At 49.2% G+C, this 26,917-nt stretch overlaps 1 protein-coding gene across 6 annotated transcripts in view; it reads left to right on the top strand.

Annotated features, from left to right (window-relative positions):
- MYH10 (myosin heavy chain 10) overlaps positions 1-26,917 on the top strand; it is a 1,407,286-nt gene that overhangs the window by 539,026 nt on the left and 841,343 nt on the right. For 3 of the 6 annotated variants that reach the window (XM_078654665.1, XM_078654663.1, XM_078654662.1), the window contains one exon: positions 25,335-25,508. In XM_078654665.1, the coding sequence (XP_078510791.1) occupies positions 25,335-25,508 (174 nt within the window). Of the gene's footprint in view, positions 1-25,334; positions 25,524-26,917 lie in introns of all 6 variants that reach the window. The other 3 variants (XM_078654664.1, XM_078654660.1, XM_078654661.1) reach the window with 1 other exon arrangement.

Genomic DNA, 26,917 nt, shown 5'->3' with positions numbered 1-26,917 from the left:
TTGTCCTGGAAGAGTCTTCGAAGTATCCTGAGATAGGTGGCTCCTCCCCTGGACTACAGTGCGCATGGGCATCGGCTCCATCCCCAGATTGTTTTTTTCCGCCATTGGGTTCGGATGTGGTCTCGACGTCTTACTGTCGGAACCAAGAAAAACTTTAGCGGCCAAAAGGCCTCGATTTTCTTGCGTCGGTATTGTCTGCGCACGGTCTCGAGTCTTCCGTCTCTTGGAGCCGGAATAAGCGGAGTTTTCTTCGCTCTCGGAACTTTGAGGCCTTCTCATCGCGACACGACTGCAAACCTTTTCGGACATGGAGCGGAGCCCGTTTAAGTACTGCCCGCTCTGTGGGTCCAAGTACCCACACATCGATCTACACCCCGTGTAACAAATGCCTTTCGCCTGACCACGACGACGGCAAGTGCAAGTTGTGTGCACAGTTCCGCTCAAAGAAGACTCTCAAGCTTCGGCGCGCGGTGCGCATGGAAGCTAAACAAGGGGCCCCGGATCCGGAGAACATCTTCGGCGACCAGGACGAAGAGGACCAGGGTCATCATCTCCAAATCTCCCCACCCGAGACGGAGGTCGAGGCGGATCCGAGAGACGACGACGGAGTCGCGGGTCAAGGCCTTGAATACGTCGACGAGGTAGGAGACGACGATGAGATTTATGGGGCCGCGGCAGACAGCTCGGGGGACGAGCTCTGCCCCGAAGGTTACGAGGATATCGACCGGGACACGGGATCGCCTGTCGGCCTTACCCAAGACCCGTTGCCGCAAGCCACAGCCCCGCCTTCGGGCCCGGCCACGGACTTACTTGCTGAGCAGACTGTTTCGAAACCGAAACCATCGGGATCGACAACACCTAAAATGGCCGACCCGAAAACGAAACCGAAACTTAAGGACTCGAGTGTCCCTAAGATGGCTGCCGTGCCGGTGAAAACGACGGTGCCCGCTACCCCATCGACTCCGTCGACCTCCGGTCCGCAGAAGTCGAAGAAGTCCGTTGATTCCGATGCTGCAAAATCGAAACCGACGCCAGAGGAGGGGTCCTCCAAAAAAGATGGTCGGCACGGGTCAGCGGCTACGACGCCGTCCAAGCCCGCCAAAGTCGGCTCCAAGGAGGCTACGCAGGCACACGGAAAGAAGTCTGCGCCCCGAACACAGGAATCGGAGGCGGTAAAGACAGGAGCCGCGCCCAAAGTGCACAAGGCCCACAAGGACGTCGGATCCGAGGGAAATATCAGACCATCCTCGTCGGCGCCGAAACAAACTGTGAGTGAGCCGTCCCTCATAGCCGAATCACTGCAAAGAATCAGGGAGAAGGCCTTTGCCCCGTCGGCTCCGATACCATCGCCGCAGCCGCAAAAGGACACTCCAGCGAAGCCTTCTGGGAAACTTCTCTTTATTTTGCCGCCGAAGGAGGCGCCGAAAGCATTTTCAACCAAATCGGCACCGAAACAGGTGATTTCTTCACCGACTGGCCCGCTTCCACGTCGGGTACTCGAATCAGAGGACGATTCAGCGCGTTTCATCGACGCTGACACAGGCAAACTGACCCTCTATAAGAGGAAAATCACTTCGGAGCCAGTGGACTCCTATGTCATCCCACTAAAGAAGAAGAGGGTGCCCCTTGACGCCTCAGGCCTCACGGAACCAATCCAGCCTCCTCCGAGACGGAGCCCTACTCCCTCCCCAGAACACTCTGCGGGTGAGGGGTATGATGAAGACGAGCAGTACAATTTCCCTATCAATGAACCTGATGCACAACCGGATTCATATGATGACATGGGTGACCAGAATACCCAGAGTGGGGGGCAGGACCCGCAGCTTTTTAATGCACGTGCATCCCCGACTGAGGATTCAGCAGGTTTTCATGCACTACTCGAAAGGGCGGCAGCCAATCATGATGTGGACATGCATGCCGACCCGGTTGAGGAAGACTTCCTTTTCGACACTTTTTCAGTCTCTGAAAGGACAGTAAAGACACTGCCTATGCTTAAAGGAGTCCTCAAGCATGCTGGGGACATATTTAAGGAGCCTACTAGAGCGAGAGTGGTCAACCCTCGCATTGAAAAAAAGTACAGACCTGCGCCTGCGGACCCCGCATACATCCGGGGACAATTGCCACTGGACTCTCTTGTGGTCGCCAATGCCAGGAAACGTGCCAACTCCCAGACAACGGGTGAAGCTCCTCCCCCGGATAAGGAGTCCAAAGTGCTAGAGGCAGGGGGCAAAAGAGTAGCTGCACAGGCATCAAACTTTTGGCGCATCGCCAATACACAGGCACTCTTGGCGCGTTACGATAGGGCGCACTACGACACCCTAGAACAGATTGTACAACACCTGCCTCCACAGTTCCAAGAAGCCACCCACCTGCTCATTGAGGAAGGAAAGCTAATCTCAAACGCAGCCATCAAGTGTGCACTTGACGCTGCGGACACAGCTGCTAGAGCTATCAACACTAGCGTTATGCTGAGACGACAAGCGTGGCTCCGCATCTCAGGGTTTAAACCGGATATTCAGACAACAATCCTTAATCAGCCAGTCAATCCTGATAGTCTGTTTGGTCCAGATGTTGACACCACCCTAGAGAAAATAAAGAAGGACACAGAAACTGCTAAGTCCATGGGGGCCCTGCAGTCACAACAGTTTCGTGGCAGCAATTTTCGTCGCTCAGGTGCACGTGGAGTCACCAGAGGACAAATGGGTCAACAATCCCAGTTCTCTAAAGGTGGGGCACAATCCTCGTTCACAAAACAGAACAAGGGAGGTTACAGAAATAACAGCAACAGAGGTCGCGGCAGAGGAAACAACAGCTCCCGCTCCTCTGCTCCAGCCAAACAGTGACTCTCTGTCACTGCCCCCCGACCACCTAACACCTGTCGGGGGGAGACTACAGCAGTTCCTGCCCGTCTGGAGAAACATCACCACAGACAGGTGGGTGCGACAACTAGTCCAGTATGGTTATTGCCTAGAGTTGAGGTCCACTCCACCCAACATCCCGCCAAGGCAAAGGCCTATGTCCGCAGAGCACTTGCTCTTATTGCAGCAGGAAGTAGTGGTGATGCTGCAAAAGGGAGCAATCGAGCTGGTGCCGGTGGGAGAGGAAGGCACAGGGGTTTATTCCCTGTACTTCCTTATTCCAAAGAAGGACGGATCTCTCAGACCCATTCTAGATCTACGTCCCCTCAACCTGTACATACTATCAGAACATTTCCACATGCTTACACTGCAACAGATTCTTCCATTGCTAAACCAGGGAGATTTCTTAGCAACCTTAGATCTCAAGGATGCTTATTTCCACATTCCACTACACCCGTCACACAGGAAATACCTCAGGTTCACTATTCAAGGCAGGCACTACCAGTTCAAGGTCCTACCCTTCGGAGTCACCACAGCCCCGAGGGTGTTCACCAAGTGTCTGGCGACAGTAGCGGCGCACCTCAGGAGGCAGAACATCCATGTCTACCCCTACCTAGACGACTGGCTCGTGCAAGCCAAGTCAGAGCAACAGTGCGCCGCAGACATGTCGACTACAATTCACCTTCTTCACGATCTGGGTTTCTCCCTGAACTACCCAAAATCGCATCTTCAGCCGGCACATGTCCGGCAGTTCCTAGGTGCGACGATCAACACCCTGACGGCCATGGCTCAGCCAAACCAAGTCAGGATAGACAGCATGCAGGCTCTGATCCAAAGGTTCAGGCCACAACACTCGCTTCCGGCGAGAGTGTTCATGCAGTTGATAGGCATGATGGCCTCCTGCATCTTCATAGTCCCTCACGCACGGCTACATATGCGCCCGCTCCAGGAGTGCTTAGCGAATCAGTGGGCACAGGCTCGTGGGCAATTGACAGACCTAGTGTTGGTTACCAGTCGGGCATACGACTCTCTGCATTGGTGGACTCCACACAACCTTTGCAAGGGCCGACTGTTCCAAGAGCCTGTGCCGCAGATTGTCCTGACAACGGACGCATCTCTCCAGGGATGGGGAGCTCATGTGCTCACTTACACAGTGCAGGGACTATGGACGACGCAGCAACAGAAGATGCACATCAACTATCTGGAACTGATGGCAATCTTCATGGCGCTCAAGTCCTTCATTGTACATCTGTGCAACAAAGTCGTGCTAGTCCGGACGGACAACATGACCGCGATGTACTACATTCAAAAGCAGGGAGGCACCCACTCGCCACAGCTGTCTCATCTGGCTCAGAGCATGTGGAAGTGGGCCATTCAGAGGAACATTTTCCTCATGGCAGAACACCTCCCAGGAAAGGACAATCAGATGGCGGATCTGCTCAGCAGGTACAGCCATCAAATGCACGAGTGGGAGTTACACCCATCTGTCCTCCACCCGTACTTCCAGCAGTGGGGTCATCCGGAAATAGACCTGTTTGCCACAAAAGAGAACGCAAAATGCCAACACTTTGCCGCCAGGTTCCCTCACCCACAGTCGCAGGGGAATGCGATATGGATGAACTGGTCAGGCAAATTTGCGTACGCTTTTCCGCCAGCCCCTCTAATACCGCTGGTCGCAAGAAAGCTAAGGCAGCACGAGATGACTCTCATCCTAGTTGCTCCAACGTGGGCGCGCCAGGCCTGGTACACCACGTTCCTCGAACTCTCAGTGGTGCCGCATCAAAGACTGCGCCTCACGCCCAGTCTTTTGACGCAGAACCATGGAGAAATTCAGCATCCAGATCCGCAACAGCTCAACCTGGCGATCTGGCTCCTGAAGTCCTAGAGTTTGGATACCTTAACCTACCTCCGGAATGCATGACCATCATCAAGGAGGCAAGGAAACCAACTACTAGAGCGTGCTATGCTGCAAAGTGGAAGCGTTTTGTCATTTACTGTACAGCCAATGACATCAACCCGCTAGATGCATCTATCCCCAACATCATCTGCTATCTGTTGCATCTTTACAAGTGCAATCTAGCGTACACTTCCATTCGGATACATCTATCCGCCATAGCGGCTTATCTCCAGAATAGGCAGCACCTCTCTGTCTTCAGAGTGCCCGCCATTAAAGCCTTCCTTGAAGGTCTGAAACGAGTCATTCCCCCAAGAACACCGCCAGCTCCGGTGTGGAACCTCAATGTCGTTCTCACCAGACTGATGGGACCACCATTTGAGCCACTGCACTCGTGTGAACTCCAGTTCCTTACGTGGAAAGTAGCTTTCCTTGTAGCTATTACGTCTCTGAGGCGTGTCAGTGAGCTGCAGGCGCTCACAATCCAAGAGCCATTCATTCAAATTCATCCAAATAGGGTAGTGCTACGCACTAACCCCAAATTCCTTCCGAAGGTGGTGTCTCAGTTTCATCTAAACCAAACTATTGACTTACCAGCATTCTTTCAAAACCCGCAAACGGTGGCGGAAAGAATGCTCCATACCTTAGATGTACGGAGGGCGTTGATGTACTACATAGACAGAACACAACCCTTTAGAAAAACAAAACAACTCTTTGTTGCCTTCGCACCACATTACAAAGGCAACCCGATTTCCAAAGCAGGGATAGCCAGATGGATTGTTAAGTGCATCCAGATATGTTATCAAAAGGCCAAGCGCACTTTAACAATACCCCCCAGAGCGCACTCCACACGCAAACTGGGGGCGTCCATGGCTTTCCTAGGGAACATTCCTTTAGAGGATATTTGCAGAGCAGCCACGTGGGTTACACCACATACCTTTACAAAACACTACTGTGTTGATGTGCATTCCAAGCAGCAAGCTGCTGTAGGACAGGCTGTTCTGAAGACACTTTTTCAGGTTTCTGTAGCTGGCACGGGCAACCGCCGCTGATGGAGGGACTGCTATGTATTCTATGCTAAGATATGAATTTAGCAGCCCACATGCCTCGAACTGAATATGCTACTTACCAGTATGCATCTGTTCTTGGCATGTAGGGCTGCTAACATTCATATCGCCCGTCCTCCCCGGTGCCTGTCGCAGCTGCAGATATACTATTGTATTTATTCATTAGCATGGACATCCTTTACACTTTTCACTCCATCTTCTGCCACAATGGCGAAAAACAATCTGGGGATGGAGCCGATGCCCATGCGCACTGTAGTCCAGGGGAGGAGCCACCTATCTCAGGATACTTCGAAGACTCTTCCAGGACAACAATGTGCGATCATCCGAGCCCAACACTAGGCGGCGATCTAATGCTAAGATATGAATGTTAGCAGCCCTACATGCCAAGAACAGATGCATACTGGTAAGTAGCATATTCATTAGTGACGGGGGAGGCCAAGACACAGGCACTGGCTACTCTGCACTGCATTTATGATGTGGGCGATAAGTCCGGAAAGCTCTTGGCGTGGTTAAGCAGGAAAGAGAGGGATGAGAGATGGGTGGAAAGAGTAAGGGTTAGTCCAGACGCATGGGCCTGTGCAGATACTGAGATAGCGGACGCTTTCGCTGACTACTATGGGACCTTTTATGAGGCCCGTGATCTGGGATTCAGGAAAGACGCGTTGCAATATATAGCAACCGTCGATCTCCCAAAGCTCGAGGAGGCAGACTGCGAGGACTTAGAGATCGAGATTACGGAGGAAGAGGTCAGGGTAGCACTGACGAAACTTAGTACAGGTAAGGCCCCAGGCCCCAATGGGTTTCCTGCGGAGTTCTTCAAGAAGATGGCAGACCTTTTGACTAGGCATCTTTTAGGCCTGTTTCGGGAGGGCGAGAAGGAGGGCCAATTGCCTTTGGACCTCAGGCAAGCAACGATTGTCCCGATCTATAAGACAGGAAAGCCTGCAGACGACTGCGCGTCTTACCGCCCCATCTCATTGCTGAATGTCGAAGCAAAGCTTTATGCAACAGTTCTGGCTCTTCGCTTGCGACGAGTTATACCACACCTGGTACAGATGGACCAGACAGGGTTCATCCCGGAGAGGGCGACTATATATAATCTCCGTAGGACACACAACTGGCTCTGTGAAGTGGTAGGTAGGACGGAACCCCATTGGTTCCTGTCTTTGGACGCTGAAAAGGCGTTTGATGCAGTACATTGGCCCTTCTTGGAAGGCGTCCTGGAGCATATGGGCTTTGGGCCCAAGTTTAGACGTAAAGTTCATCTACTCTACTCAGGCCCTAGTGCACGAGTCAGGGTGAATGGTACGACGTCCAAGGCCTTTCCCATACGAAGGGGAACTCGGCAAGGTTGTCCCTTGTCGCCCCTTCTGTTGGCCCTATCCATAGAGGTCATGGCATGCGCGATTAGGCAGAACCCTAGGGTGACGGGATTTCGAGTGGGGCAGACAGGGCCACAGGAGGAGAAATTGTCCCTATATGCCGATGACGTGTTACTGTATGTGACACAGCCGGAGACTACAATACCGGCGCTCTTCGGTGAACTGGACCAGTACGGGGCTAGATCAGGATATCAAATTAATTGGCACAAGTCGACGCTCTACGATCCCCAGGGACGGATGGAAGGGCCTCAGTTACCAAAAAGATTGCAGACGTCAGGGGAGGGATTTCAATACCTAGGGGTGTTTATAACAACAGACAGGAACGTCTCCTATGACCGCAACATTAACCGCATTGTTAGTAATTTTAAAATGGATGCAAGCAGATGGCAGTTGCTTCCACTGACAATTTTTGGAAGGGCGGCCATGTTCAAAATGGTCTCACTACCAATATTCCTGTACGCCTTTCAAGATGAATACTTCCTGGTGCCGCCCAAGACTTTTCAAGAAATTCATGCGGAACTGCGGTCCTATTTGTGGTTAGGGAAGCATCCCAGGGTTGCGTTGGCGACCCTACAGAGAAACCAGTACGATGGGGGGACCTCGCTCCCCGACCTGGAGGCCTATTACTGGGCGGAACACCTGGCACCCGTCAATGAATGTGTGCATGCACCGGCCACACACCCCACTTATGCATTAGAAAGGCACACCATGGGCACGCATAATTGCTTACACTACATATATGAGGGGAAGGGACAGGCCAGGCTGTTACCGGCCACTAGACTTACACTGGGAGCATGGAAGAGGGCCTCGGCAGCTACAGGATGGACACATAGACCCTCGAGGCAGACCCCGCTTTGGGACTGCTCTTGGTTGAAAGAACTTAGTAAGTTAAGAGGCTTCCGGAGCTGGTACGACATAGGTATTTCCTCCTTAGGGGATGTAGTCAAGGGCGGGACCTTGAAGTCATTTCGGTCACTACAGGTGGAATTTGGGCTACACCGCTCACAGTTTTTCAAATATATACAATTTAGACATGCTTGTCGGGCGGAAAGGACACTACAGGAGGTGCTCCCTGAATATGCCCCTCTGGAAGGCCGCCTGTTGCGGGAAAAGATCCCCGAGAAGGCTGTCTCCCTGACGTATAAGTCAATCATGAATAATAAACCGGATAGGCTGCAGGGCCTTCGGGCCGTTTGGGAGACAGAAGTGGGGGAGATGGATGATGTAGACTGGGGGGTAGTCTTAATGCACCCTAGGGAGGTAGCGATTAAGTCGCGACTCCGTCTGATACAATTTAAGATCCTACACAGGGTATATTTTGACAGAGTATGGCTCTTTAAGATGGGGAGAGTGTCTGGCCCTAGCTGCCTGCGCTGTGGAATTGCAACTGGAAATTTCTTACATATAATATGGTTGTGCCCACGCATACAAACCTATTGGGGGGAGGTCACCGCTGAACTGGACGAGGTGCTAGAGATGGATATCCCACTGGACCCGAAACTCATCCTCCTAGGGATGACCAATGATGTGGATCTGGCCTGTCCACTGCTGATCTTTTTAGCCCTAGCACTGGTGGTAGCCAAGAGGGACATAGCCAGGAAATGGGGGGCACCGGATACTGCTAAGTTAGGAGAATGGAGGAGGGGAATGGATTTATATATGGCGGCCGAAAGGGTCACGTATAGGGCGCGAGGGTGTCCGAAGAAGTTTCGTAAAGTATGGGGCAAATGGAGACGTTTCCATGGTCTGGATGGAGGATTATGAGAGATGCCGTTTGTATAAAACTAAGATGCATACGCAAGGAAGAGCCGTTTGGGTTCAAGGGAATGTACATTATGGAACTGATGAACTGCCGTTAATACATGTGAATTGGCCCATTACTGAGAGGGACCTACATTTTGTTGGAATATGTGGGGGGAGGTGTGATGGGGGTGCGGAGCCTTTGGCTTGACAATGATATGCCTGTTACGTACTGGTTTCTTTTGTGCTGAAAATAATAAAAATGTTTCAAAAAAAACAAAACGAAAAAATGCATCTCTTACTAGAGCTCATTCCACATGCAAGCTACGGGCTACTGTGGCCTTTTTAGGTAACATTCCTCTAGCTGACATATGTAAAGCAGCTACATGGTCTACACCACACACATTTACCAAACACTAATGTGTAGATGTGTTAGCACACCAACAAACTAATGTAGGCCAAGCGGTACTTAAAACACTATTTCAAGCAACTGCAACATCTACGCATTAGCCACTGCGTTGGGAGTATACTGCTTTGTAGTCTATGCAAAGCTTGTGTATCTACAGCACACATGCCTCAAACGTATTATGTTACTTAGTCAGTAAGCATCCGATCTTGGCATGTAGAGCTGTAGATTCACATGCGTCCACCCGCCTCCCCGGGCACCGATAGTTGTTGCAGTTCTTGATTATACATTCATACGCATGGACATCTCTATATTACACTTACTTACTCCATTCTCACCCTCTTACCGGAAAACAATCTAACAGTGAAGTCGATGCCCAGGCGCACTATCACCGAAAGGAGGAGTCACCTTACCTCGTGACTAGGAAAGACTTCTTCATAGAAAAATAACTTGCAAACATCTGGACCCAACACTAGATGGCAGGAATATGCAGAAGATGTGAATCTACAGTTCTACATGCCAAGAACAGATGCTTACTGGGTACGTAACATAATCCTTCCTCCTATAGGATTGCATTGACTGATTTTCTTTGAAAATCCTTGTGTGTGGAGTTGGTTTGTATGAAAACTTGAAAAACTGCTAATGTAACAAAAGTGAATTACTTACCCTTTGTCTAGGAAATGTCTCAATGGGATTTCTAGGCATATCACACTGATTAGCAAAAGGAACTTAAAAAGTAATCCAAGAAGTAACGTGTACTGTAATCTACAAAGTAACTGAAAAGTAATTCTTATTAATGACTTATCTGTAAATAAACCAACTGCATTTGAACCTGCATTCAACTGTAATTTATTGCAGAAGTATTGGAAAGTATTATTTCACTTACCTGCACCAGGACTGGCTTGGTTCAGGAAATAAAATAACTAAATAATCATTTTATACAAACAAATTGGTCTGAGTTCAGTCTTTGAGTGTGTGACATCATTTCTTGCCTAGGTTTGTACAGTAAATGCTTAACACTACCCTCTGATAAAGCATTACTGCTTGCCCACACTACCACAAATAGAGATTAAGGTGCTATCTACTTTTACCTCAGCCTACCTTTGAGGTTCCACTGGACTCTGTGCACACTATACCTTACTTTGGTATAGTATATGCAGAACCAGCTTCCTACAAGTACCTCTTGGTAAACTCCCAGATGTTGCCTGCAGCCTCTAATGCAGGCCCCCTCAACCGAGTGCGTTGCCGGATGGAGAAACCAGACACCCCAAAGACCTTCTGCACCCAGACGCCCGTATGACGGAGAAGAGAACCAAAGGTGTCCCCACGTCCCTCAACATTGCAAGAACCGAAGCCACTCGTGGGTTTCACCAGAATGACCTCTCGTCCCTAGTGCTGCTAGAGGTGACCTGTTGGTACTTCCTTGGACCTTGCCCTGTACTCCCCTTTTACCCAAGACACTGGTCCCGTATGTCATGGACAAGAACTGGTAAACTGCATATGATTTTCCTTCCATAGGTTAACTTTGCAGATCTTAAAAATTGCACTAAGTGGCGACTTTTTGAACTGAAAAGAATTCCTATTTAAAACATACTTACCTGAACGGTTTGATTTTAGTGCCTCAACATATATATAAAGATACGTGTTATTCTTATTGATGCAGATCTCCTCATTGAGTCGTGTGTCTCATTTATTGACTATTGTGTATATTTGCAGATGTCTTGCATACCCTCTGTGATGAGCATAAGGCTGCTAGACCACACTACCTCCTAGAAGAGCACCTATGGTATTGCCGTAGCAAGTCCCTGTCCACTCATAAGGGAACCCCTGGACTCTTTACACAATATATCTCATTTTGATATATGTAAGTAGCCAGCTTCCTACCCTCACTATTTGCCCTTCAAAGGTGGCTTCTCCTTTAAAGCTCGCCTTTTGGGCTAACACACCGTGTGGCTCCCTGCCAGGGAGAGGTAACACCTCCCCCACACAGGCGTCTATTGCATCCTTTCCCGAGAGTCGTTCACACTTCTCCCCAGGAGGGTAGAGGCTGTCTTTGAGGACAGTCTTTGTTCAACTGTAAACTGGCTTTGAAATCTTCGCCAATCTAAGTGGCAACTTCTGAAGTTGCAGTTTGTCCACCAGCGACATTAAATTTACTTAAAACATTAAAACCGATTTAATGCTCTGATTCGTTTGATCCCTTACAGTATCAATTTAACATTCAGAAGTTAGCACGGCTAAGAGGTCAGCCTGTACTCTGTACTTGCCAATGGAGCAATTCGCCTTTCCGCAGTAATAATGACAGTTTTGCAGCGTGAATCTTTCTGGATTCACTATGCTGTGCATTATTCCGCGGTCTTGTGGTTGGGTCCGGATTCGTAGTCTTTTCTTTGTTTTTTTTTTTTGTTTTTTTTTTTGTAGCCCAGGTGGGCGTCGGCGTCACACCCCCTTGGGTGTATTTCCGGTGACGTCGGCATGCTTCCTGCGGAAGCTCCCACTCCTGGGCGCCATCTTCAGATTCTTTTTTTCCGCGGTCGGGTCTGGATCGTTCCCGCTTGGGCTCCAGACATTTTTGGAGAAAGAAGAAAGAAAAGACAGAAAACGCAAGGAGAAGTCATCTGAAGACTCCAGGGAACTTCATCGACGAACAATCAGCAAGGAAAAGGCGTTTTTCATCGAGATCCTCGACGACCGTCGACGAACACGCGGCCAGGGAGGCCCTGGACGCTCGAGGATGGACAACACGCCGTTCAAGTTCTGCCGTAATTGCCACCACAAGTACGCGCAGAAGGACCAGCACCCGGTATGCAACCTTTGCCTACCGGTGAATCACGAAAGCGGGGACTGCAACGCCTGTTCCGCCTTCGCCCCGAAGACCCTTCGTGTGAGAGAGAGGCAGAGGGTAGCACACGACGCCCTGCAGGGGAAGGCCCCGACGCCATCCCTCTACGAGCTGGGGATGTCCTCCGAGGAAGAAGACAACGCTGCCGCTGAAGACGACAGCTACACGGTCGTAGAGACCGATTACACGAAGACTTCTGATAAGGTAGGAGACTCTTCGTCCCCAAAGAACCCGAGAGACTCTGAGTCTCAAAAAATCGAGGGGAAGACCCCGAAAGCGCCGACGCCAAAAAAGGCGGCGTCCGCGACTACTCACAGGCCCAGCGGATCCTCCGAGAAGGACTCCCCGGCGCCGAGAGCTGCTGATCAGCAGAAAACGTCGAAAATCATGCACGAAAAGGATCGATCGACGCCGAGGGAGAAAGACCCTAAACTAACGACGACGGCCAGAGACCCAAAATCCGGTTTGACGTCGACGTCGAAAACTTCGACACCGAAAGGCACGGCATCGAGCCAACCGCCGAAAAGAACGGCCGATCCATCCGACGCGGAACACGCGGCCGAGATGGAGAAGAAGAGAAGGCGCCTCGAGGCCGAAATGGAGAACATCATGCAGCGTAAGAAAGATTTCGACGCTAAGATGAAAGCCTTCACGATCCCTCACAAGACCAAGCCACCGGTGGTGGAGGTGGTCGAGGAGGAAGAAGAGATCGCCGAGGTCGCCGAGGAACAAGACCAGGACGTCGAGGTGGTCGACGACCAGGAAGAGTACGACAATCCCTACGATAGTTACAACTATGGGGAGGAAGAGGACAGCAGGACGGACGCAGAGTCGGCACCCTCTGACCTACAGGAGGTAGATTACATAGATGTCGACACCGACAGCCCGGAGGAGGTGGTCGACACATACCCCTCGAGGCCCTCGCCGCCGGACGACATCGGGGCCTACAACTCGGTGATACAATCTGCCGCAGCAGCATTCAAGCTCAAGCTCGACGAAGAGAAGCAGAAAGCAGACTTCCTTCTAGAGACTTTGCTCCCAACACAAACAAGGAGCCAGTTCCTTCCAATGCTCGACAGCGTCTTGGCTCAGGGGAAGGAAGCATTCAGGGAACCCGCAACATGCAAGGCAGTAACTCCCAGAACAGAGAAGAAGTACAAACATTCCTCAAAGGACCCAGCCTACATTCAGGGCACGGTCTCCGCAGACTCCATTATCACGGCCACAGCAAGGAAGAGGGCTAAAGTACCCACTACCTCGGGTCCACCACCGGATAAGGAGGGCAAAAGGATGGATCGAACGGAATGCCGTGACCCACTGGCGCATGGCTAATTCCAACGCCCTGATAAACAGGCACATGTACCAGATCATGGAGGGGCTGGGGCAGTTGGTGAAGGACCTGCCCCAGGATGCCAGGCAGAAGGCCGAAAAACTGGTCGAAGAAGGGAAAAACGCGGCAAATTCTTGCCTTAAGACGGCCCTGGATGGGGCAGACACCGCCAGCAGGCTCATGATGATGGGTGTCACGGAAAGGAGACACGCGTGGCTCAGGATCTCAGGTTTCAAACCGGAGGTGCAACACAGCATCCTGAACACACCGTTCAACGGCAACACGCTTTTCGGGACAACAGTTGATGAAAAGCTCAGTCAACTGAAAAAAGATAACGAAACAGCAAGATCCATGGGAGCATTGCAGTTCAGAGGCAACAAAAGTGGGCACCCCGTCACGGAGGCCCGGCGGGAGAGGTGGAAACCAGCCAGGTACATCACACCAGGCTTTCCAACAGACGCACCAGGCAGACTCGCAGGCTCAGCAAGGTCAGCAGAAGCAGTCCTGGCAGTACCAACCAAGAGGCCAGTCCTTTCGAGGGAGAAATGGACGGGGACAGAATAGAAGAGGGGGACAGCAGCCCGCCTCTAAGTGACTTCAAAAAACTCAGTGTGCCCGCCCACAGAAAAGATCCCAGGGGGCAGCACGTACAGAGGGGTCAGGACAAACTAGACACCTACGACCACATGACACCAGTGGGAGGAAGATTAAGATTTTACCTCCAAGAATGGAGAGAAATCATATCAGACAAATGGATCCTCAACATTATCGAATTCGGATACTGCATAGAGTTGGAGGGGAGGCCAACAAGCAGTAAACCAAAAAGAAAACCACTAGCAAGCAAGCAGCTGCAGTGGCTTCAGGAGGAGGCAAGGGAACTCCTGCGGAAGCAGGCCATAGAACGGGTACCCTTCAAGGAAAGAAACACAGGAATATACTCAACGTACTTCCTGGTACCAAAAGTAGACGAGACAATGAGACCCATTCTGGACTTACGGTTCCTGAACAAATTCATAAGAACGCAAAAATTCAAAATGACCTCCCTGCAAGAGGTGCTCCCACAATTGCAGATTGGGGACTTCATGGTCACAATAGACCTCAAAGACGCCTACCTGCACATCCCAATAAACAGAAAGCACAAACACATGCTCAGGTTCACCATTGGAGAAAGCCACTACCAGTTCACGACACTGGCCTTCGGACTAAAATCAGCACCAAGAGTTTTCACAAAGTGCCTCGCAGCAGTCGCAGCGTACCTACGAAGGCAAGGAATACACGTATACCCTTACCTGGACGACTGGCTGGTGAAAGCAAACTCATACCAGAAATGCAAGCAGCACGCACATACAGTGACGAGCACGCTCATAAGCCTGGGGTTCTCCATCCATTGGAAGAAATCATCAATGGAGCCGGAGCAAGTGAAGATCTTCCTGGGAGCACAGATCAACACCTTACGGGGCAAGGTGTTCCCCAGCGAGAAGAGGGCGAGGGCACTGGTGAAGGAAACTCGCCTCTACCGGAAGGGACAAGCTCGGACAGTGAGGACTGCGAGCAAGATCATGGGCATGATGGCATCATGCATCCACCTGGTACCAAATGTACAACTCCACATGAGACCCATTCAAGAATGGCTACAGGAGCAATGGTCACAAGCTACAGGCGGTTGGGAGGATCTAGTGGTTGTAACGCACGCAGTGCAGAAGGAGATGGCATGGTGGACCATAGAGAACATAACAAGGGGAAAGCCTCTAACGCCCCCAACGCCAACAGTGACCATCACCACAGACGCATCCCTGAAGGGATGGGGCGCTCACATGGAGGAGCTCAAGGTGAGGGGACTGTGGACACCAACAGATGCGGCAAAGCACATCAATTACCTAGAATTGAAGACAATCTTCCTTGCACTGAAAGCCTTTCAAACAAGACTGTATAAACACAAGGTGTTGATACAAACAGACAACACCACTGCGATGTTCTACATCAACAAGCAGGGGGGCACACAGTCAGCCCCACTTTCAACGCTGGCGCAGGAGATGTGGAGATGGGCCATCCCTCTCAAGATAGACCTGCTAGCCATACACCTACCAGGGAAGGACAACATACAAGCAGATTGGCTCAGCAGACAGACATCGGCATCCCACGAGTGGGAGCTCAATGCTCAGGAGACAAGGTGCCTGTTCGACAGATGGGGGACACCATCGGTGGACCTGTTTGCCACACGCCAGAATGCAAAATGCCAAAACTTCGCATCCAGGCAGCCCGAGGAGGGGTCACTGGGGAATGCCCTATGGATAGATTGGTCAAGGACATTTGCTTACGCCTTTCCCCCGATACCACTGATGCACAGAGTGCTGAGTAAGTGCAGAGCGAGCAACATGACACTGATACTGGTCGCACCACAGTGGGCGAGGCAGACATGGTACTCGCAGATCAAGGAGATGACACCGTGTGCACCCCACAGATTCAGCAGGAGGAAAGACCTACTCTCCATGCAGAACGGAGAGGTGCTACATCCAGAACCAGAGAGCCTGAGCCTAGTAGCGTGGTTCCTGAGGACATAGAGTTCGCACATTTGAGACTGCCAGAAAGCACCCTGCGGGTCCTTCGGGAGGCAAGAAGGCCCAGCACTCGGAAGTGCTACGTTGCGAAATGGAAAAGATTCACAATATGGTGCAGACAAGAAAGACTTCACAATCAAATGAAGAGGGACTCCACAGTGCTAAAGTACCTGACGCACTTGCTGGAGAAGAACCTTAGCTCATCCTCTTTAAGAGTTCACTTGGCAGCGATAGTCGCCTACACAAGGGGAGAAACTGGCAGGAGTTTCTTCACATCACAGGTGGTGAAGAGATTCCTAGAAGGAGCGAAAAGGATCGCACCACCCAAGCGGGTGCCGCAACCCGCATGGAACTTGAACATAGTCCTAACGGAACTCATGAAAGAGCCCTTTGAACCACTTCACAAGGCCTCCCTAAAGATGCTAACTATGAAAACAGCTTTCTTGGTTGCAATAACGTCCTTACGCAGAGTAAGCGAGCTTCAAGCGCTGACGCTACAAGAACCCTACATACAAATACACAACGATAGAGTTGTGATGAGGACTGACCCACACTTCATGCCGAAGGTGGTATCCAAATTTCACATGAACCAGTCTATACAGATACCGAGTTTTTTCCAAAAACCAACAACTAGCGCAGAGCGAGCTCTGCACACTCTGGACGCCAGAAGGGCTGTCATGCACTACATTGAGAGGACGAAGGGACACAGGAAAACAAAACAGTTCTTTGTGTCATTCGCCAACAGCTTCATGGGGAAAGCAGTAACCAAAAAGACCATTGCACGATGGATCGCACAGACAATTCAACTCTGCCACAAGCGTGCAGGACAAGAGCTGGCAGAGGGGACACGTGCCCACTCCACTAGGAAGAAGGGCGCTACAATAGCCTTCCTGGCTAACACACCCATACAAGACATATGCCTGGCGGCAACATGGGCTTCGGTGCACACGTTCACGAAGCACTACTGTGTGGATATACAAATGAACAAGGAAGCTCAAGTTGGACAGAAGGTGCTACAGCACATATTCAATACCCAACGCTCATCTTCCACCCAGCCGCCACAGAGATGAGAAACCGCTACAAAATCTATGCACAGCATAGTGAATCCAGAAAGATTCACGCTGCAAAACGAATAGTTTTCTTACCTGTCGGTGTAGTTTTGCAGCTTGAAGATCTTTCTGGATTCACTAGCGAACCCACCCACCTCCGCCAGAAAGATGAGGCTGGAGAGAGAAGAGGTGGTTAAAAAAAAAAGGACTTTTAAAGTACAAGCGGTAAAATATCACCTAAATAGAACATTGCCATTACTTCGGAAATGAAAGAAACATGGAAAAAAAGAACCCGAAGATGGCGCCCAGGAGTGGGAGCTTCCGCAGGAAGCATGCCGACGTCACGGGAAATACACCCAAGGGGGTGTGACGCCGACGCCCACCTGGGCTACAAAAAAAACAAAAAAAACAAAGAAAAGACTACGAATCCGGACCCAACCACAAGACCGCGGAATAATGCACAGCATAGTGAATCCAGAAAGATCTTCAAGCTGCAAAACTACACCGACAGGTAAGAAAACTATTCGTTTAGGGTTATCACTGCTGAAATGTGTAAAAGTACTTGTTTCATCTTTTAATATACAGCACCCTGCCTTAGAGCTCGACATCCCTACGTTAGGGGTGACTTACATATGTTAAAAAGGGAGGAATGATCTTTTCCTTTACCTTAAATGGCAAAGTCGAGTTACCTGTTTTATGTCCTACTAGTCTGCAGTGGCAGACTGGTAGCCATGTTTTATCGTATCCCACTGGTACCAGTGCTGCAGTCCTTGAGAGGACACTATACCTTACAAACACTGGGTACCAGTGGTACCATACACATGGGATTTACAAGTAAGTTAGGCTATGATAATTGGGTATAAGACGATCAGCCATACACCATTTTAATGATCTAGGCACTTGCACTGACGCCTGTTTAGCAGGGCTCAGGGCATTTCAGAGTCATTACACCAGTACCTAGCAATCAAAATGGGGGCCGAAAGTGGGGGTGAAATCTGCAAAAAGTAGTGTTCGAGGCATATGAGCTGCAGATCGTACACTTTTACAATAGATCACCACCTGGTGTTGGGCTCGGATGATTGCAGGTTGTTGTCTTCTTGGAAGAAGTCTTTGTAGTCACGAGATAGGTGACTCCTCCCTTGGACAATACTGCGCATGGTCATCGACTCCATCCTCAGATTGTTTTTTTCCACCACTGGGTTCGGATGAAAGTTTTCCGCTCCGGCTAGAAAAAACTTTTCCAGCAACTTCGAAGTGACAAAAAACTGTATACAAACATTATCGACGAATAGACTACTTTCGACATCATCAGCTACATTCCGGTGCGTCGACGCGGGCCGTTGGGCCTATCGGCGCCTTGCGGCCTACGCCTCATGGACAGAACTCCATTCAAGAGATGCCCGGTATGTCGAGCAAAATTCCCTCATAGCGACCATCACGAGGTCTGCAACCTCTGTCTATCACCGGAACACGACGAGTCGACCTGCACAGTTTGTGCATCCTTCCATTCGAAGAAGACCATTCGGGATCGGAGGGCACATCGACACGAGATGAGGAGATTAGCACCAGCGCCCGAGGCCATCTTCGAGGAGGAGATCGTCGAAGAAGACATCTCCGAGGGCCAGATCCACTCGAAGACATCTCCGAGGACGAGGCTCCACTCTTCGCTGAGGAAGACTCGCCTGATCTCCAGATCATATCGGAGGCAGAGGACTCAGACGACTCGATTGCATCTTGTCAACCCGTGAGTACTCCTGCCCCTGCACAACAGACACTACCCAAGCCAAATGCAACGGTCAGCACTCCGCCCATGGGGCCCAGTCGAGACCGAAATATCCCCTCAGACGCCCCGCCTTCGGGCTCGGCTCCGAGGAAAACAACTACGCCTTCCGGTGCCTCGGCACCGACAAAACCACATGTGCCAATTCCACCTCCTCCATTGGCACTGAAGCACACACATCCTTCGACACCGAAGGATTCTTCAACACCGAAGCCAAAACGCCCTTTGGTGCCCAAAGACAAAGATCCTTCGGCACCCAAACCAAAAGATGCATCGGTGCCGAAGCCGAAGACTGTACCGGATCTGAAAAAGGCTCCGACTCCGAAACCTTCCGGTTCCAAAAATATAGATGGAAAGCCAGAGTCCGACGCCGCAAAACCAATGAGACCTGTCTCCACTCCAAAGTCTCCAACCTCGGTACCAAAGACTCCAAGGCCTGATTCAGAGACACCTAAACCCTCTAACAAGCCTACCAAGCCGAAACCACCTTCGGGACCGAAAAATTTGCCACGGGACTCAATAACGCCTCCTACAGCAAAAAACACAAAACAACCCCTATTGGCACCGAAAAAATCGACGCCGAAGAAAGTTGCAGAGGAAGAAGAACTGTTTAGACCCGATCCTAAACAAAGAAAAGTCCATATCAATCCAAAAACTGGACATGTGGAAGCTATTCCTCACAACAGAGACCAGCAGAGACACCACTTCTACCCGTGGTTCCTGCCAAAAAGAAGGATTGTGCAACCTCTCCAATGCACCCTTCCTCTCCTTCACCTTCTTCCTCTCCTATCCCTCCTTACATTGAACCTACAGTTTCTCCTGTTCAATCTCCTGCATCATCACATCACACTGACGAAGAGTATGATCTAGGTGGGGGGAATGACATACCAGAGCCACATGCATACCCGAGCCACATGCATAACCTGTAGATGAAGATGTCAATCCAGAATATCCTAAAGATGACGATATATATGGCTTCCCACCACACAATGTGCCCGACATTCCTGATCCTCAGTCCTACCCAACAAAACCTTCCCCTCCAGAAGATAGTATTGGGTTTAATCATCTCTTAAATAGAGCTGCCCTTTACCACGGGGTTTCAATGCACTCTGATGCCATGGATGAGGATTTTTTACTGGATACATTTGAGAAGTCACAAAGGTCTACGCAAATACTACCCATGATCAAAGGAGTCATTAAACATGCTCCGGAAATATTTAAAGACCCGGTACGTTGTAGGGTGTTAAATCCAAGAATAGAAAAGAAATGTAGACCAGCACCATCTGATCCAGTCTATATTAAGGGACATCTGCCACTAGACTCTGTAGTAGTGTCTAATGCACAAAAAAGAGCCAATTCCCAGACTTCTGGTGACACGCCCCTGCCTGTCAAAGAATCTAAAGTAATTGATTCGTCAGGGAAACGAATTGCTGCGCAGGCGACAAATATATGGCGCATAGCAAATAGCTCTTACGCTATGACAGGGCTCATTACGATCAATTAGAAAAACTAATGGAGCACCTCCCAGATCAATACAAAGATCAGGCAACAGAGCTCATGCACGAAGGCAAATTAATATCCAATGCCTCAATTAAATGTGCACTAGATGTACCTGACACAGCATCCAGAGCAGTCAATACTAGTGTTATACTCAGACGACATGCGTGGCTACGCATTTCAGGGTTTAAAACGGAGGTACAGACTACCATCTTGAACCAGCCCTTCAATCAAAACCAATTGTTTGGGCCAGAAGTAGACAACACACTAGAAAAGATGAAAAAAGACACAGACACAGCTAAGTCTATGGGTGCATTACAATCCACACAGACTAGAAGTTCTTTTCGCCGCTCCTTTTATAGAGGATGCTCTAAGCAAACCGGTGCAGATACAACATCATCTTTCAAAACGCACACACAGACCTCCTCTAACAAAGGCTACTTTAGAGGAGGATACCGAGGCAATAATAACACGGGAAGAGGCAGAGGTAATAACAACAACCACTCCTCTTCCACTCCCAAACAGTGACTTTCCTCTGCTTCCCCTACAGCATTCCACTCCTTTGTGGGGCTGATTATCACAGTTCCTACCTGTCTGGAATTCCATCACAACAGACAGGTGGGTAAGACAGATTATCCAACATGGCTACTGCCTAGAACTCACAGCAACCCCCCCAAACATACCACCCAGGCAGCGTCCAATGTCCACCGACCATATGACTCTGCTTCAACAGGAAGTTCTAGCACTTCTAGGAAAGGATGCTATTCAAGTAGTTCCTTTAGAAGAACAGGGAACAGGAGTTTACTCCTTGTACTTCCTAATCCCCAAGAAGGACGGGACATTACGGCCAATTCTCGACCTCAGACCCCTCAACTATTACATACAATCAGATCATTTTCACATGATCACTCTGCAACAAGTACTCCCACTACAACAACAAGGCGATTTCCTTTCAACACTAGACCTAAAGGACGCCGACTTTCACATTCCTATACATCCTGCTCACAGGAAGTATCTAAGGTTTGTCATACAAGGACAGCACTATCAGTTCAAAGTTCTTCCATTCGGGGTCACAACAGCACCACGAGTGTTCGCAAAGTGCTTAGCAGTAGTAGCGGCACATCTCAGAAGACAACAGATACATGTCTTCCCTTATCTCGACGACTGGCTCATAAAAGCAAAATCATTCAGTCAATGTGTCCAACACGCAAAGCAAACAATTCAGACTTTGCACGACTTAGGGTTTACCATAAACTACACCAAGTCGCACCTAGAGCCTTCGCAGGTTCATCAGTATCTAGGAGCTACCATAGACACATCTACAGCTCTAACGTATCCCAGTCCAGCCAGGATACAGAGCATTCAGACCTTAGTCTCCATTTTTCAACACCAGCAGTCTCTCTAAGCCAGAGTGTTCATGAGACTAATAGGCATGATGGCGTCTTGCATCTTCATAGTTCCACATGCAAGAGTGCAAAAGCGCCCATTACAAGAATGTCTAGCACAACAGTGGAATCAGGCTCAAGGTCAGCTCACAGACCTAGTGTTGGTAGACAGCCGTACATATCGAGAGGACGGCCGTTCCTAGAGCCTGGTCCACAAATAGTGCTCACAACAGACGCATCTCTCGCAGGATGGGGAGCCCATCTCTTACACTATACCACACAAGGCCAATGGAACAACCGACAAAAAATGTTCCATATCAACCACCTAGAGCTGCTAGCAATTTTCCTAGCACTCAAAACGTTTCATTTGTAAGTACAAAACAAAGCTGTCTTAATCCGGACGGACAATATGACAGCCATGTACTATATACAAAAACAGGGGGGGGACACACTCTCTGCAACTGTCCCAGCTTGCGCAGAACATTTGGAGATGGGTCATTCCTCAAAATATACACCTGACTGTAGAACACCTCCCAGGAATTCACAATCAGATAGCAGATCTGTTGAGTCGACAGTCACAACAGATTCACAAATGGGAGATACATCCACAAGTTCTTCAGCCATTCTTCCAAATGTGGGGGTATCCACAGATAGATCTGTTTGCCACCCACGAGAATACAAAATGCCCAACCTTCGCCGCCAGGTTTCCACACCCACGGTAGGAGGGGAATGCAATATGGATGAACTGGTCAGGCAGATTTGCGTATGCTTTTCCGCCTCTCCCACTCATTCCACTAGTAGTGCGCAAACTCAGACAACAGTCTCTCAAACTAATACTAGTAGCTCCCACATGGACACGCCAGCCATGGTTCACCACACTACTAGATCTCTCACTGGTTCCACATCAAAAATTACGGCTCGCTCCCTCCCAGTTAACACAGAACCATGGAGAAATAAGACACCCAGAACCAAGCCAACTGAATTTGGCGATCTGGCTCCTGAAGTCTTAGAGTTTGGTTACTTAAACCTGCCACCAGACTGTATGAACATAATTAAAGAAGCTAGAAAACCCACTACCAGAGCGTGTTATGCCGCTAAGTGGAAAAGGTTTGCAATATATTGTAACAATAATCACATTGACCCACTGAATGCTTCCATCCAAAATATAATTTGCTACCTTCTACACCTACAAAGGTCCAATTTAGCTTATTTTTCCATACGCCTGCATCTGGCAGCAATTGCAGCCTATTTACAGAATAGACAACATCTATCTCTCTTCAGAGTACCTGCAATCAAAGCATTTATGGAAGGATTAAAATGAATAATCCCACCTAGGTTACCACCTGCTCAGGTGTGGAACCTGAACGTGGTCCTTACAAGACTTATGGGACCCTCTTTCGAGCCTTTACACAAGTGTGAATTGCAATTCCTAACATGGAAAACTGCTTTCCTTGTTGCCATGACCTCTCTCAGAAGAGTTAGTGAAATACAAGCATTCACAATACAAGAACCATTTTTTCAAATACATCCTAACAAAATGGTTCTCAGGCCTAATTCAAAATTCCTGCCAAAGGCTATCACTCCTTTTCACCTTAACCAATCAGTAGAGCTACCTGTGTTTTTCCAAAACCCAGACTCTGTTGCAGAAAGGGCTTTACACACCTTAGATGTTAGGAGAGCCCTGTTATACTACACAGATAGGACTAAATCCTTCAGAAAGACAAAACAATTATTTGTATCTTTCTCTCCCCCACACAAAGGCAACCCCATCTCTAATGGGGGAATTGCCTGGTGGATTGTAAAGTGTATACAAATATGCTATCAAAAAGCTAAACGTACACTAACAGTTCCTCCTAGAGCACACTCCACTCGCAAACTAGGAGCCTTTATGGCTTTCTTAGGAAATATACCACTTGAGGACATATGCAAGGCAGCAACATGGTCTACAATACACACATTCACTAAACACTATTGTGTTGAAGTGCAGGCTAAGCAGCAAGCTTCAGTAGGCCAAGCTGTCCTTAGAACACTATTTCAGAATACTGCAACGGATACAAGCGACCACCGCTAGGGGAGACACTGCTGCACAATCGTTGCAAAACTGTACGATCTGCAGCTCATATGCCTCGAACGGAAAATGCTACTTACCAGTATGCATCTATTCTTGGCATGTAGAGCTGCAGAATCGTACAGTCCCTCCCACCTCCCCGGGACTTTTATCCGTTCCAGTACTCATCTTACTTAGATGCACACGCATGGGCATCCTTTTTCTCTTTACTTCTACTAACTCCATCATTTCCCATCATGGCGAAAAACAATCTGAGGATGGAGTCCATGACCATGCGCAGTATTGTCCAAGGGAGGAGTCCCCTATCTCGTGACTACAAAGACTTCTTCCAAGAAGACAACAACCTGCAATCATCCGAGCCCAACACCAGGTGGCGATCTATTGCAAAAGTGTACGATTCTGCAGCTCTACGTGCCAAGAACAGATGCATACTGGTAAGTAGCATTTTCCTTTTCTCACACCAAGCCAATGGAGTACATATGGGACAGAGCTCAGAACTGCATTTAAACTCTAGGTGGCAGTAGCACCACCCCTCCAATTTATTATAACATTTGTTATGTTAGTTCAGCCGCGGGCCGTGGAGGGAGTTACGGTGGGGCGGGGAGGGGGAGGGGCAGGGTGGAGAGGGCTAAAAACTGGCACCTGGATAATTACAGGTAAGTAAACAATTTAAATAATAAAACGAATTTTGTAGCGCGCACTGCATCGCAAAATGCGATGCAGTGCGCGCTACGAAATTCGTTTTATTAATCAAATTGTTTACTTACCTGTAATTATCCAGGTGCCGTTTTTTAGCCCTCTCCACCCTGCCCCCCTCTCCCCGCCACCCTGCCCCACCGTAACTCCCTCCACGGCCCGCGGCTGTGTTAGTTATGTTGTTGTAGCTCTCATCCTATGATAAAAATCCCATGGCGAAGGAAATATTTCTTATCAGTACTTGTAGTTTTCGTCATGGAACCCATCATTGGTGACTGCCCCACTTAGCCTTCCCTAGATCATGAAAGCCAAATACTTTCTCAAACATATAAATATAGAACTGAAGGTTTATGTTTGGAACAGGGCACTGTGGATGTTGTAGGCTCTGATCCTTATATTATTTCTCATACTGTCCAAGTTAAATCTTTTAATAAAAAACATGTAAATGACTTTTATTTCGTTTGTTAACTTCTAATTTTGTAACTATCATTTACCATTATTGTAAGATTCTTTTTTACCAGCAGGGATTATTTTAGAGTGCATGTTTCCTGAGACTACGTTTTCAAACGTTACTTAGAACAGTTTGCAGTTTCCTAAAAATGTGAAATTACGTTGCACGGCCTTCTCATTGTATTATCAGCATCATGTGAAAGGATAATACCTTTCCAATGTACACAAGCTACAATGAATGTTTGAAAATGCATATCATCTTTATGAAGCTAATTCCTGTGGTCTAAAGTCCTGTCTGAAGTTATTATAAATGTGTGCATTTTGTTTTCTAGCTTAACTCATTCGAACAGCTGTGCATAAATTACACAAATGAGAAGCTCCAGCAGCTCTTCAATCACACCATGTTCGTACTGGAGCAGGAGGAATACCAGCGTGAGGGTATTGAGTGGAATTTCATCGACTTTGGTCTGGACTTGCAGCCATGCATCGACTTGATTGAAAGGCCGGTCAGTATTAAATATGTATGTACATTTTGCATCCATTCAAATTTTCAAAAAGGTAACATTCAATATAGGTATTGATTGGGATTACTTATTTTTGGAGTTTTATATAGCACAAACTAGACCCAGAGGTATCAGAGCGCTTTACATGAGCACCAGTTACGTTACAGACAAACACATTAATTTTTGTTAGGCACGGGGACATTAAGTGATTTGCCCAGAATCACAGAATGTTGAGCATCCCTGCTGAGAGACTCCTACCCGGTTCCCCAACTCCGAGGTCGACCTCCCTAGCCATTAAGCCACATTCTTTCCCCTGTGATAAACACAGTGTGATAAACACTTCATTGTATTATGTTCTTTTTAGTGTGATTGGTTAGGGTGCAAATAAAAAAAACCTCAGTGTCGCTGTCATGAAAAGGAACGGAAGTTGCTTGGCGCAGTCCTGTGAATAGACTTACAGCCTGATTCATGTACGGGCCGTTTTGCGTGTCCCTAATAGCGAGTAATAGCGACTCGCTATTGAGGAAATGCAAAACGGCATTCATGTACTTTTCGGGGAAAAAATAGCGACTCGCACGCGGGCGCTAAATCCGTTAGTGACCAACTAAAAACGCAGAAAAATCGCTATTCCCGGCTACCTGCGTCGGGATAGCGACTCGCAATCCCGTGCGATCGGGAATGCGACTCGCAATCCCGTGCGATCGGGAATGCGACTCGCAATCCCGTGCGATCGGGAATGCGACTCGCATTCTCGCGCGATCGGGAAAACGGGAAGTCGCTTTCCGAGCACAGTGATGACATCACAACCAGGAAGCAGGCAGTTCCCACCCCCAAACACCACAGCGAGGCAAACCTCCGAGGGAGCAAGTCGGAAAGCAGACGCCAAACCAGCGATAGCGACTTCTCTACCGACTGAAATAGCGACATATCTGCTGCCATGGCTGAGGAACCTGTCCCTGGCCCCAGCAACAGCGCAGAACGAAAGCGAAAGCTCAAGTTCTCAGAGCAGGAGCTCGAGAACCTCATTGAAGGGGTGGTGGCCAACCATGACCGGCTCTTCGGGACCAACTCCAGAAAGGTCCCAGAGCAAGACAAGCGGAGGATCTGGCTGGGTATAGGGGTCGTGCCAAGGAGAGGGTGGCGGAGCGCCTTGGAGAGGCATCGGGCACTGGAGGTGGCGGACCGACAGTCCCACCCAACACACCCTTGGAGGACCAGGTCGAGGACACCCTTGAGAGGGAGGCGTGCGTTGGCGTGACCCCTCTGGACTCCTCCCGCCCCACCCAAGACACCCAAGGTAAGTGGCATGCGACTGCGACCCTGTCCCCTATGACCGTCCCTGACCAAATAGGCTCACTTATTGGCCCTTAGTCATGCCTTTGTTGCGCATCAGGGAATGCCCTGAAGCATTG

This window comes from Lissotriton helveticus, chromosome 7 (assembly GCF_964261635.1).
Source record: "Lissotriton helveticus chromosome 7, aLisHel1.1, whole genome shotgun sequence".
In the NCBI taxonomy this organism is placed as follows: domain Eukaryota; kingdom Metazoa; phylum Chordata; class Amphibia; order Caudata; family Salamandridae; genus Lissotriton; species Lissotriton helveticus.
The sequence above is the reverse complement of the archived record's forward strand: the minus strand, read 5'-3'. Positions and strand labels throughout refer to the sequence as shown.